Source organism: Pongo pygmaeus, chromosome 11 (genome assembly GCF_028885625.2).
Source record: "Pongo pygmaeus isolate AG05252 chromosome 11, NHGRI_mPonPyg2-v2.0_pri, whole genome shotgun sequence".
Taxonomy (NCBI): Eukaryota; Metazoa; Chordata; class Mammalia; order Primates; family Hominidae; genus Pongo; species Pongo pygmaeus.
In genome coordinates, this window is record NC_072384.2 from 51,101,321 (window position 1) to 51,114,612 (window position 13,292).

The window sequence follows — 13,292 nt, forward strand, 5'->3', positions numbered from 1 at the left end:
TTTTTTGTGGTTTGCCATGTGGTTGTGTCATGTAACCTTGTCTTGTTTGGGATCCATATCTTGCATGTGCAGATAGCTAAAAATAACTAAATATGTTAGATTAGGAAGAAAATTTCACAGGAGCTCAACATACTGCCAAATGGGTCAAAATGATTACATAAATTTAAGACAGTAAAAGTAAAATTTGGTATTTAGATTCAATTGAGAAAAATCACATTAGTACAAGATGACAATAACAACAGTGATAATAATGAGTATACTAACAGCATTTACTTGATGTTAGGTGCTGAACACATGTTATATGTTACATGATACCCAGCTTCATTATTACATATATAAAATATTCAGGAGTTTAAGTGGACTATAACTTCAACATAAGCAATCTGACAAAATTGCTTTTTAAAAAGCAGTGCCATAGATTTTGTATGGGGCACAAATAAGCTTTCTGAGCTGACCTCCCGTATCAAGAAAACAACACTAAATTTTGAGGGATTCTATTTTGACAAGAGTTTTGAAAAAATAGCACAAATTACAAATAGAATGATCAGAAGATTGAAGAATTTATAAAACTGAAACCAAAGGAGGGCAAATATGAAAATGTTTGAAGAGCTATCAAGTGGAAGTGGAAATAGGCTGCTTTGTGGTGTTGTAGAACAGAGATCTAGAGCTTATCGGTAACATATTTAGGTAAAAATAAGAAGGTATATAATGGCAATTAGAAATGATCTAACAAAGAAATGACCTGCCCTGAAGGACTCCAAAATTCCCTTAAAGAATTTTTTTATTTTTGAGACACCGTCTTGCTCCATTGCCCAGGCTGGAGTACAGTGGTGCGATCATGGCTCACTAAAGCCTCAACCTTCCAAGCTCAAGTGATCCTCCCACCTCAGCCTCCCAAGTAGCTGGGACTCCAGGCACACACCACCATGCCCGGCTAATTTTTTATTTTTTGTAAAGAAAGAGTCTCACTATGTTGCCCAGGCTGGTCTTGAACTCCTGGCTTCAAATCATCTTCCTGCCTTGGCCTCCCAAAGTGCTGAGATTATGGGAGGGGGCCACTGCACCCAGCCTCCAAAATTCTTATATGTTTAAGTATCTACAGACTTTTGGAGATGGAGAGAAGGTAGGATGCTGAGTGGGATATTAGATTAAATGTCCTTTATGTTATCTTCCGACTCTAAATTCTATGATTCTAATTCATTAAATTAAATACTTATAAAATTGTTTTAATTATCTGAAAATTTATAAATACAAGGACATTTGAAATTGAGGGAAATACATCTCTGTAATAGTGGGAAAGTTCACTTATAGTTCATTTGAGAGTAAGATTTCAAAAGGTTCGAATTAATGGGTTCACACAAAAAGAAATGTGGTACTATCAAATGTTGAGTTGTTAGGAAATTATTGATGTTATTTCTTCAATTCCTAAACTATCCTTAGCACATAGCATTAAATGAAAATGAGTTTACACATCATTATTGCTTTAGGCTTATCACCTCGTTGATTTATTCTAATAAGGGATTGACCTGCAAGCTGGAGAGTGGGTAATAATATATCATCATATTAATTTTCCAACATTTCTGGAGTGCCAGAAATTAAGTGAATTAAATAAAATCTTCCCCTATATTCTTAGAATTTATTGTCAGATTCCATTTTTAGGCACTCCTTTCCACCACTCTGTATTTCAACCTGCATATTAACCAAATCCCTGTTTTCTTTTAAAGATTTTGATTAAGAGGTCCTGCTTCCCTATGAAATCCTGGTAATTTATTCAGTATAACCAAGACCTTCTGAATTTTTGTGGTTAAGTCTTGGGATTAACAAAATGATATGCTAGCAATATGCAGAATATCTAAGTAAAATACTTGTAAAAAATGAACCAATAGAGACAATACCTAAATAGAGACAATACCTAGTTTTTCACCAGATTTGCTACTGTTTCTAATCATAACCGGAATCTACCTTTGGGAGAGTGAGTCTATGAACTTTAGATCAGATTTTCAGCAGAAAGAAGAGTTAAGTAAGCCCTTGAGAACTTAAACCTAAATTTCTGGACCTTCTTGGATTTTTTATGTCCCAAGGTAATTTATTACAATTATATAAGTGCAAAATGGGCTAAACTGAAATAACTGACAGCCTATTTTAAAATATGTGCATATAAAATCTATCAGCATCAGTTTGTTGAGGTTGATTTATCATCTGGCACTTTGAATTTGTCTAAAATAGACAAGTAGAAAGCAGGAAAATTATTATATTTTCAGGCAAAGTAGGGAAAACTTGCAATCTTGGGTCCTTTGTAATATCTCCAAGTAGAGCATCTTACTCTAATGGATCTTAGAGGTCTTCTGGCCCGACCTCTATTCAGGAAGCCCTTTTGACATATGAACAGTGAAAAAGAAGAGTGAACTCCAGATAAATGAAGAGGGTAGGAGAAAATGAAGGAAGCATTATATTTTGAAAGGTAAAGCCTATCCATAAAAATAGTTAACGACATTAAGTTACCTGATTCAGATAAAAATATATCCTTATATAACTCAAACTAGTACTCACATCACTAGCAATATCTCTTGAAGCTTTAGCTAGCTGTACAGAAATCGCATCAACTGGGAGATCATAGCCTTTCTTCAAAGCTTCTTCCCATCCAAGTTTATAGAGTTTCTGAAAATTAAAGATATTCTTCAGCATTATTCTGTCTATATAAAGAATACCAATAGATTATTAGGGAAAAGTTTACCTACAGAGTGAATATCAGATCGAACATCATCTACCCTATCTTTAAAGATATGGATAAAAATAAAACAAGCTGTTTAAAGGAGTAGAAAAAGCACTGACTCAGCATCATATGACCTGGCTTTAATCTTTTTTGGCTGTGAGAATCCTGGTGGTATATTTTATCATAGCTTCTGCTGTTCAGAAACAATATGGTCATATCAGGCATATCAGGTACCTTTCTCACTGCTGTTAAATACTGCCTGGGCTTACTATTTTGAAGATAGATATTAAGATAATTGCTAATAAAAACAGGTCACGACATTTTAATTAGCTAAGTGATAAAAGCAATAAATGATGAAATGCCTTTTATAAATTGCAATAATTTAGTTGCAATCTTTCCGAGTTGACTTTACTGATTGAATGGATGTATGTGTGTTAAAACTGGGTAATAACAAAAATAGCTCATAGTTATCCAGTACTTTCCATGGGCCAGGCACTGTGTTGAGGATCTTATACAGAATTTCCCATTTAGTCCTCATGGCAATCCAATGTCATAGGCACTTCTATGGTCCCAATATTAGGGATGAGGAAAGTGAGATTTAGATAGGTAATTGAGTTACCCAGTATTATACATCTGAAAAATGGCAAAGCCAAAACTCATACCAAGTCTGTTTGATGCAATTTTTACTTTATTTATGTATTTATTTATTAGAGACAGGGTCTCCCAATGTTGCCCAAACTGGATTCAAACTTCAGAGCTCAAGGGATCCTCCTGCCTCAGCTTCCTGAGTAGCTGGGACTACAGGTGCATGTCATCACACCTGGCTGTTTGATGCAATTTTTTTTCAACAATTATCTATTGATTTCCTGCTTGGTATCAAGCACAATGAACACAGAGATAAACAGACACAGAACCTGCTCCACGAAGCATATAGTTGTGGCTGAAGCCTTTGCTCTTAACCACTCTATTTTGCAACATCCTGGGCTAATCAGTGTGTCATTTCCAAACTTCCATTGCTTCAACATTTATATCAGTATTTACTATTACATTATTTTATAAGTTCATAAGTTTCAATAAAAAACTTAAAAGTAATTTTTATATAGCTTTACCTGACTATACAGTGTTTGATTCTGCTTGGCTTGTAAAATATCTGGTGTATCAGGCATCACATGAACCTTGGTCTTATCTTTATTCCAATCAATGGTGTATAAATGCTAGGAAGTAGGAAAAAAAGACATGAAATTTGAATAACTGGGACAAGCAGGAAAGAAAAATATGTATTTATACATTAGTACTTGAATGCACTCAATTTGATGTAGTAAGTAATAACTAAGTAGCATATAATTCAGAAAAGACCCTAAAAACAAACTCAGATTTAAAAAAATAATCTTTTAAGTATTTTCTATTTTCTACAATAGATTGAAAGTATTGAAGACATAATAATTAAAAACATAAATAATTTCTAACCCAACTAGAAGGTCAAGAGAAGAAAAAAAATAAGAGATGGGCAGAAGAAGATGGTGTAGGGCAATGATCTGGAATGGTTTGCCACAGCCTAGTAATGATGGACCTTAATTAGATTTCTCCAAACAAGAACCAGAGCCTGCTAGCCTTTCCTCACGTGGGAGCTGTGTGGACAGCCACTGTTCTCTGTACCTTGTTCATGGTATGCGCATTCTGCTTGGCAAGCACCATGTCCATGGAATCAGTCAGCTTCTTAAACTGGAAGTTGCTCGGGTGCTGGCGGTATTTCTGATCACTGGCATATTCAGTTGCTTTCTTGGCCTTCTCCACTTCCAGAGAACCTGCTGGACTCCAGCCAAGCCCTTTGTACCATTCATTGTAATCTTGCTTATATTCATTCTATAAAGAAGATAAGCAAATTCTACTTTATCTTATCCATTTAGACACAAACCATGGCATGTAAACAGACTGTGATCTCCCTTCCCATGCTAGGATTCCAACCATCACCCAAGTAGAAGAAAGCCTTACATCACTCTGTATGCGATTCATATTCCTGGTCAGCTCAATGTTCATTGCATCTGGAGGGAGGATGTACTTGTGAATCAGGTGCTTGTAGTTAGTGTTGGTGATGTTGGCTTGGGCATCCTTGGCAGCCGTGACACTGAGCATGTCGGCAGGGGTGTGGTAACTGGTCTTTGTGTTCTCATAGTTTTTCTTGTACTCCCGATCAGATTGCATCTTAGCCACTTGCATGGAATGGACTAATTTGGGATCATCCTCGAGACTGCGGAAACCAACCATTTTCCCCTTCCCTTTTTCATAATCATACTTGTATTTATACTGTGAAGAAAATATGAGTCTTTACACAGAGCAATTCCTTTGACTAAAAATCGGTCTAGTGTCAATATGCTATATTATTTTTGTATAATTATAAAATATAATTAAAAATTATATTTGTATAGGGCTCTATAGTTCACAAACAAATTTTTCATATTTATTGATGTAACTGAATACAACTCTCCCTTGTGAGGTAGATAGCAAAGTTCTTATTACTGCCCTCATTTTATAGATGAATAAGCTGAGACCCAGAGAGCTGAGCAACTTGCTGAGGCCACTGAGGATTAGAACCCAGATTTTGTGATGATGCATCACACTGACTTATGCATGTACTTTGCTGTTAGTGCTAAAGAGGCCTTTAGTAGGTAAGAAGAACACAGAAAATGAAAAAAAAAGGCAAAAAAACAGAACATTTCTCTTAATGCTGCCCTGAGAAATTATCCTGTTAGTCATTTACTGATGAGAAAAGGTTCAATTATGAGACACAGTGTAATTTTAGAATAGCTTTATATTCGTGGAGCTCCTTTTCCTTTAAGACTCTCTAAACTGCTATAATGGGGAAGAAATTGTACTATTTATCATCCCAACTTTCTTCTATAGAGGGGAGATCTTGATCCATGGAGAGCGTCTTTTTCTGCCTGTCTCCTTGTGGGGTTGCATGTGCAAGTTGGGGGTAGAAGCTAGTAGAGCCAAATTACTCCAGCATAGTAGAGGGGAGAAGAATTTGGAGTTCTCAGGATAATAAGAGAGAATGGGATGGGCTGGATAGGTAGGGAAGATGAAGAACAGAGATGAAGAGGAAAGAAAGTAAAACTGATGGGTGACCAAGGAAAGATTGTTTTGAAATATGCTCCTCCCAGGACCTCCAAGTCATTAAATGCTCCCTGTGAGTGGATTTCTTGTGGAAACAACCAAATGAAAGAATTGAGTTTCATATAGGTGGCATGTCATGGCAGTGATGTGTTGGTACACCTGCTTTTTGCCGGGCAGTGCGGGGAAAGCCTCACTTTGTAGTGTTTGCCAATTTCTGTGGTGTAAATATGCCCATCACAGCTGATATCAAGCCACCGATGGTTTAACAACTGGTTTGCAAAAATTCCTGATTATTTACTCATCAACTATCATGAGCCCATATGATCAGCACCCTTGCATACATGAGACATCCTGTTAGAAAATCAGATCTGAAGAAGCAGGAGGCAAGAACAACACAAGACTTTCACCAAGAAAGCTTAGTGAAGGGCTTTGAATTTCTATAAGCTATAGCCTTGGTGACAGATTCAAAGTAAGTTTATCTAGATCTCATGAGTCAGGGAGCTGACATCTATGAGGGTCACCACGTGGTTAGCTTGGTGTTTTTTCAGAAATATCAGAGAAAACACAAAAGCAAGGTTAAGAAGCATTCACAGAGAGTGAGACCCACTGTTTTTCATATTGTGTCCACTCAGTGTTTCCAGAACTCAGCCCTTATTATTTCGGTTCCTTAGAAACCGCCAGCCAGGTGACTGCTCTCCTTTGGACTTACATCACTTGCAATATCTCTGGAAGCCTTGGCAGCTTTGATAGGAATTGCATCAGGTCTGAGATCATAGCCTTTCTTTTTAGACTCTTCCAAGGAAAGTTTGTAGAGTTTCTGTAAAGAGAGGCAAAGAGAAGAGTTTTCTTCTAAATATGAAAGCCTGGATTTACTTTAGAAGAGTAAACTACCACTGTGGCGTCTTTTTTTTGTTTTTGAGCAGAATGCTTCATTGGTGCTTCAGTGGCTGAATGTTCTTACAAGCAACATAACTGTGTTTGAAAAACAATCTATAACAAACTTAAACATATTTTCAAGAAACTGCCAGAAAAAGTAAAAGTTGCTGGTCTCTATTAGGTTGTAAATATACTTTAAAAAATGTGAAAGTCCCAGAGATTCTTATTGATGCAAATAAGAGTTAAAGGAAGACAACAAAACAGCCCTACTCTTAACATCAAAAGAAAACGTCACTGTTTTATAATCAGCACTTTTATTTGTATAATAATGTGGAATCTACAATTTAAAAAAAAGGTAAGCTATTCCAAATCTCTGTGGAATTCAAACAAAGAAATGAAAAAAATAGAATTAGAGGATTTCCTAGCAACTATGATTAGGATGAAAAAGGAAATGAAATAAAATATCAATACATTTTCTAACAAGTGTTGCACATTCTTTGTTTTGGGGTTTGCCCCAGATTCTTCAAAATGTTCTTCTTCCTTTTCCATTTAACCCCTTCTTTAGAACCATCTCAAAGGCCTGATGGAAGGGCTCTCTAAGAACGAAATTCTAGGACTCTCATTTCCTTTTTCTCTTCTCCTGGCCCTGGAGCCTGTTTCTTTCTACCAAATCTCTCAATTTAATAAGGAGTGCCCCCCTAGAACAAAATCCAATCACCCTTCAAATTCTTAACTGCTTGGCCCAACCCCATCGACAGTCCTACTCCAACTCCGCAAAGCAAAATTAGAAAAAAGTCTCATGTGTGGATTTCCACCATTATTTTTAAAACATTCACTCTCATAACTGAGAGAGCTATTAATTAATTTGTTCTTTCTGGTTCAAATCTGCTGGAGAGAAAGATGACAACAGGGGGAACTATACTTACATCACTCATATTAATTGCATTTGCCTTTGCCAAAATAATCTGGGGGATATCAGGCGTGATGTGGACTTTGGTTTTATCAGCCTCCCATGCTTGTTTGTAGAGATACTAGGAAAAAAACAGTGTAAATTAGTGTTTAAAATCTTAAAAGAAGCTCACGTAGTACATACATATCATTGTACATATATATATCAATATTTCATGTATTTTTATTAGCTAGGTTTAAATTAATTAATTTATTTATTTATTATTTTTGAGACAGAGTCTCGTGCTGTCACCCAGGCTGGAGTGCAGTAGTGCAATTATTGCTCACTGCAGCCTCCACCTCCCAGGCTCAAACAATCCATTCTCCCACCTCAGCCTCCTGAGTAGCTGGGACTACAGGCATGCACTACCATGCCTGGCTAATTTTTGTATTTTTTGTAGAGATGGGTTTTTGCCATGTTGCCCAGGCTGGTTTCAAACTCCTGAGCTCAAGTAATCCACCTGCCTTCACCTCCCAAAGTGCTAGTATTACAGGTGTGAGCCACTGCACCTGGCCCAAAAAAATTTTAATGGAAAAGTTGCCTATTCAAACAATACAGCAGAGAGGATGCAAGACGGAAAGTAAAAACGCTTTTTTCCCTTATCTTGCAGCATGGAGGTAGCATTTGCCTCCTAAAATTTTCTGTGTAAATTAAAACACACATATAGTCCTTTTTAAATATACATGAAGTCATGTTCTACATCTTGATTTTTAACTTAATAATATAGGTTAGACATCTTTGAACCTTCTTAAAATAATTTACTTCATTCATTTGTAGAGCTACATAGTATTTCATTAGGAGGTATAATCTAATTAATTTAACCAGTTCTCTGTTGATGAATATTTAACTTATGGCCTCTAGCCTTTTTCTGCCACAAGCAATGTCATGATCCTTGTGGTGGACATGGAGATGTGTCACCAATATACTCATTCAAGGAAGGACCTGACTTCCCAACTTTTGGCAAATAGTCTCTAGTCACCAACTGTCTCACTCAAGAGTATGCCCTTCCCAGATAACCACATTCAACAACTCATCGAAGTGGGGGTACAAAGATCTAGCCATTTCAGTTCAATGCAGGTCTCTACTGACAGAGACACTTGAGAGCCCTCTGTGGGACTGGTCAAGCCTTTGTCATGCCAGCATCCCTGTTCAACTTCTCCTCCCGCCTAGTCCTTCCTGCCAAGGACTAGGATCCCTAAAAAATACTCTGTACTCCAATTTTCATTTTAGCATCTCCTTTCAGAAACCCTAAACTGCAAAACATATTCTTGTGTGTATGTATGTATGTATATCTTTGCACACATATATAAGGATATCTATAGGGTAATGATACCTGAATTTTAAATTTTAATGAACATTTAAAATGGCCCATTAAAAGTTTGCTTTAACAGAAACTCCCTTACAGATATTGCATGTAACACAGCTTTTTAATTTTTGCAAATGCAATAGATGAAAAATGCTATCTCTTTGTTTTAGCCTGTCTTAATTAAAATAAGAATAACCTTATTTCTGGACTAGAGATTGGCAAACTTTTTCTGTATAGACAGAAATTCCTTAAATTTCAGGCTTTGTGGGCTACACAATTGCTGTCATTAGCTACTCAACTCTGCTGTTGTAGTCCAAAAGCAGCCAGAGACCACACGCCAACAAACAGCTGTGGTTGTGTCACTATAAAACTTTATTTACAAAAACAGTCATTTTTCTGAACTTTGCTTTAGACCAGCACTATATAATAGAACTTTCTGCAACGATGGAAATGTTCTGCGTAATCCAATATGGTAGAACCTAGCCACATAGGTCGATTGAGTACTTGAAATGTAGCTAATGTGAATGAGAAACTGAATTATTAATATGATTTATGTAAACATAAATCAACACATGTGGCTAGTAGTAATAGTATTGGGCAGTGAAATGCTAGTGGAAAGAGCAGTGCCTAGTTATCAGAATCCCTGTTCTAGTCCAGACCCCGCTGTTGACTCGCTGTGTGGGAGGTGCTTTTCTTCTCTGGCCTGTTCTTTTCTCAACTCTGCAATGGGAGGATTCAACTTGATGGTCATCAAGATGTCTCTTGGTGCCAGTACGTGCTAGTTCTGTGATTCTCCTCTTGGCATCATTATCCTGAAATGTTAATCACTAACACTGAAAAAAATAGATATCCTCATGATAGTTTAGATTCTAAATCTTAAAAGAGGCACAGAAATTTGTGCATTGTCTTTGAGGCAGGTCCCTTCCAAGGAGGTTGATCTCCACAAATCATTCAGTTCTCTGAAGACTCCAGGGGGTTTACTCCGTGGCTTAGCATAATACAGTTCTATCTTTCTAGCACAACTATGGCCATTATTTTCTGCAACTGTTTCACGTTTAGATCCAAATCATCTTTTTCTTTGTTATGTTATCAAAGGCATTTCTCATTTTGATCCACCAGTGCTGCTGCAGTTATTTTATTATTTTTAACTTCAAAAACAGATGTTCAAGGTTGATTGTACTTGTTGGTCTTGATCTCTTATTGCCAATGTAAAAATAGAGTAAGTCTTTTCTAAATGCTGGAATAATTCATGAACCAAGGAAACACTGATGTAGAACAATTGCCCTCAAGATTACCCAGAGAACGTCCTTGTTTGAAATGCTGCTACAGGCATGTAATCTTGGAATTTTCTTTGATCCCATCAAAGCAGAAAGAAAGCTGGGGTTTGGGAGGTGGTTTGCAACACCAGCTACCATCAGGAAATCTGCTGATTCAGTGTCATGAATGTCTATTCAACCTCACCTTAGACAAACAGGACTCATTTTCAAGAGGTGCAGTAAAAGAAAAAGTCCCTATTTATTTGGTTATGTCAAGGAGATAGGATGGTTCATTGAAGATTTGAAGACTACTAGTTAGAAATAATTCCTGTCCTTTTTTTTTTTTAACCACAAGACTCTTTTTCTAGGTAAAATAACCTCAAGTGTGATGCCCTATAACTGTATTAGCAAAACCTGTGGATTAAATGTAAATTATACCTGGATTCTCTCTGATGCGTATGAAACATTGCATTATTGAAAGACTTACTTCGTTCATAATTTTTGCATTATTCTGGGCCAAAACCATGTTCATCGAGTCCATCAATGTGGAATACTTCAAAGTGTCTGGGTGCTGGCGGTACTTCTTTTCACTAATAATCTCCATGGCTTTCTTGTTTTTCTCTGCTTCCAGGGAGCCCAGAGGGAGCCATCCAATGCCCTTCATGAAGTCAGCATAGTCAGCCTTGTACTGATTCTGCAAAAGAGGAAAAATTAAATTATGAGAAGAAACTGAAACTTCCCAAGAATCCTAAGTGTGTGTTTAATATTCTGTAACTTCCACTTCATTTGTAACTTTTCTGTAACTTTTCCACTTCAATATTTGCTTGAATATTGGAATTTAACCAACAGCATGCTGAACTTCAACCATTTCTTCCCTAAACTTTTATCCTTTTTATATTTCCTTGCGTGATAAATTAAAAATAAGCAGAAATGTCTTTGTGACTTGTTTTTCTCAATGCCTTCATAAAGAAAAAGTACTAAGAAATACCACATAGATTCATCTCCCACGTGACTGTTATCTCCTTGAGAAAAGCAACTATACTGACCTTTCTTACAAAAATTCCCAAGTCCCCTTGGTTAACAGATGACTACGGAAACCCCATTTTTCTCTTTCACTGTCTTTGATCACCCACCACCATTACAATTCCCTCAGGTATGCCAGAAACCTTCCTGGTACTTTGTGTAAATTTCATTTTTTCCTCCTCAGCTTTGACATTTCTCTCTACACCTGTACCATGGCTGCTTTCATTCAGGCACTTACTACCTTCCTTGACAATAGCTCAGCCCTCACATTCCCAAAGAGAAATGTAGCCTTGCTTTGGTCTGCTTTGTGTTTGTAACTTAATTTACCTCTCCAACCATCAAATGGCCTCTTTAGCTAAATTCTTGGCTCTATTCTTTCTCTGTCTTCCTTATATTTGGTCCAAAAGCTGCCTCAGTCATCACCTTCTCAAAATTTCATTAGTAAGGGAGGCAATTGCAAAGCTAGAAGTGGTAGAATGAAACCCAGTTGGGAGGGAGGGGCTGGAGCTATCAGGTTATCTGATTTCTTACTTTCCCTTTTATTCCTCTATTAAAAGCCTATTATGCTTTTGACCATCTTTGCTAGACATATTTCTTTCAATACACTCTTTCTGAAATGAAGTTCCATTTGCTGTTGTGGAATTCAGAATCCAACAATGCTCACAGCAACAAGAGTAGAAAACAACACTTGAGTTTCTAGAATTGATCTCCTTTTGTTAAAGGACACGAATTCAATCTAAGGTAACAAATGAAACACTATGTTGGGAAATTGCAGATGAATTTCTTTCAGGATTTCAAAATGTCATTAATTATGGTCATTCATGGTTGCTTATTATCCAGAGTAAATGCTCTGCAAATGTGGATTTCACGTACATCACTTTGAATCTGCATCATATTTTTGGCCAATTCAAAGCTCATGGCATCAGGAAGCATGTTGTAGGTATGGATCACGTTCCTGTAGTTGGCATTGGTGGCCACTTCCTGAGACTTCTTGGCTGCCACCACACTGAGCATGTCCACCGGGGTGTGGAAAGAGGTCTTGGACTTCTCATATCCCTTCTTGTATTCCCGGTCTGACTGCATCTTGGCCACTTGCATGAAGTGCACCAGCTTGGGGTCATCTTCCAGGCTCCGGAAGCCAATGTGTTTCCCTTTGGCTCGTTCATAGGCTTGCTTGTATTTGTACTGTGGACAGAGAAGAAATTATGGTGATGAAAATGGTCAAAGAAAGAGAACAAAGTACCATTTGCTAGGTGACGTTAGCTTTGTCTTAGATGAAGGGTTTTAGAGCTACTCTAAAATTAGAAGGGAGGCACTCATGAGAGGCAGGGAGCAAACTCTTTTTACTTCATATTTTGTTTCCCCAGACTTGAATCCATGGAAAGAAAATAATCTCAGAGTTAATCGGAGAGATGTATAAATAAATTGGTTTAGAGAGATTTAGAAAGCAGATTTCCCCACTCAGTTGTCTAAGCAACAGAAAAGGCCGCAGGCATGATTTCTCATGGTGCATCTTTAAAGAGAGGGCCTGGCCATGGGCATCTGGTAAAACATGTAGATTGCATCTTTACATTTGCTTAGAATTGTAAGTGATTTGAATAGACTCTAAAGGCTACTTATTTTAACAAGACTCAGTCACTACTTACATTAAATAATGAACAGATGATTAGAGGGTACTTGGACGGGGTGAAGGGAGGTGTCTTGTGTCACATGGGATGGCATTCCCACCAAACCTGAATGGAGCTGACTGCTGCTCCTACATACACACAAGCTTAGCGCAATTGTTTTTACTTGCTCAGCCCCAAAAAAGGCCCAGTGGAAGCACTTACATCACTGGCAATATCTCTAGAGGCTCTTGCAGCCTTTATTGCAATGGCATCAGGCCTCAGGTCATATCCTTTCTTCTTTTCTTCTTCCCAGCCAGCTTTGTACAGTTTCTAAACAATAAAATAGAAAAACAACAGCATCTTGTTATTGGGGTTAGAATAGAGGTCCTGACTACAAAGTGGTTGGTATGTAGAAGGCAGACATAAGTATCAGTTCCCTTTAACCTTC

General features: G+C 37.3%; 1 protein-coding gene across 4 annotated transcripts in view; it reads right to left on the reverse strand.

The window, feature by feature from the left end:
• NEB (nebulin) overlaps window positions 1-13,292 on the reverse strand; it is a 247,776-nt gene that overhangs the window by 172,940 nt on the left and 61,544 nt on the right. For all 4 annotated transcript variants that reach the window (XM_054478963.2, XM_054478962.2, XM_054478961.2 and 1 more), the window contains exons 42-50: window positions 13,067-13,174; window positions 12,111-12,422; window positions 10,702-10,908; window positions 7,630-7,734; window positions 6,537-6,644; window positions 4,706-5,017; window positions 4,370-4,576; window positions 3,823-3,927; window positions 2,551-2,658 (exon numbers count right to left, since the gene is read on the reverse strand). In XM_054478963.2, coding sequence (XP_054334938.1) covers window positions 2,551-2,658; window positions 3,823-3,927; window positions 4,370-4,576; window positions 4,706-5,017; window positions 6,537-6,644; window positions 7,630-7,734; window positions 10,702-10,908; window positions 12,111-12,422; window positions 13,067-13,174 — 1,572 coding nt within the window. The remainder of the gene's footprint in view (window positions 1-2,550; window positions 2,659-3,822; window positions 3,928-4,369; window positions 4,577-4,705; window positions 5,018-6,536; window positions 6,645-7,629; window positions 7,735-10,701; window positions 10,909-12,110; window positions 12,423-13,066; window positions 13,175-13,292) is intronic.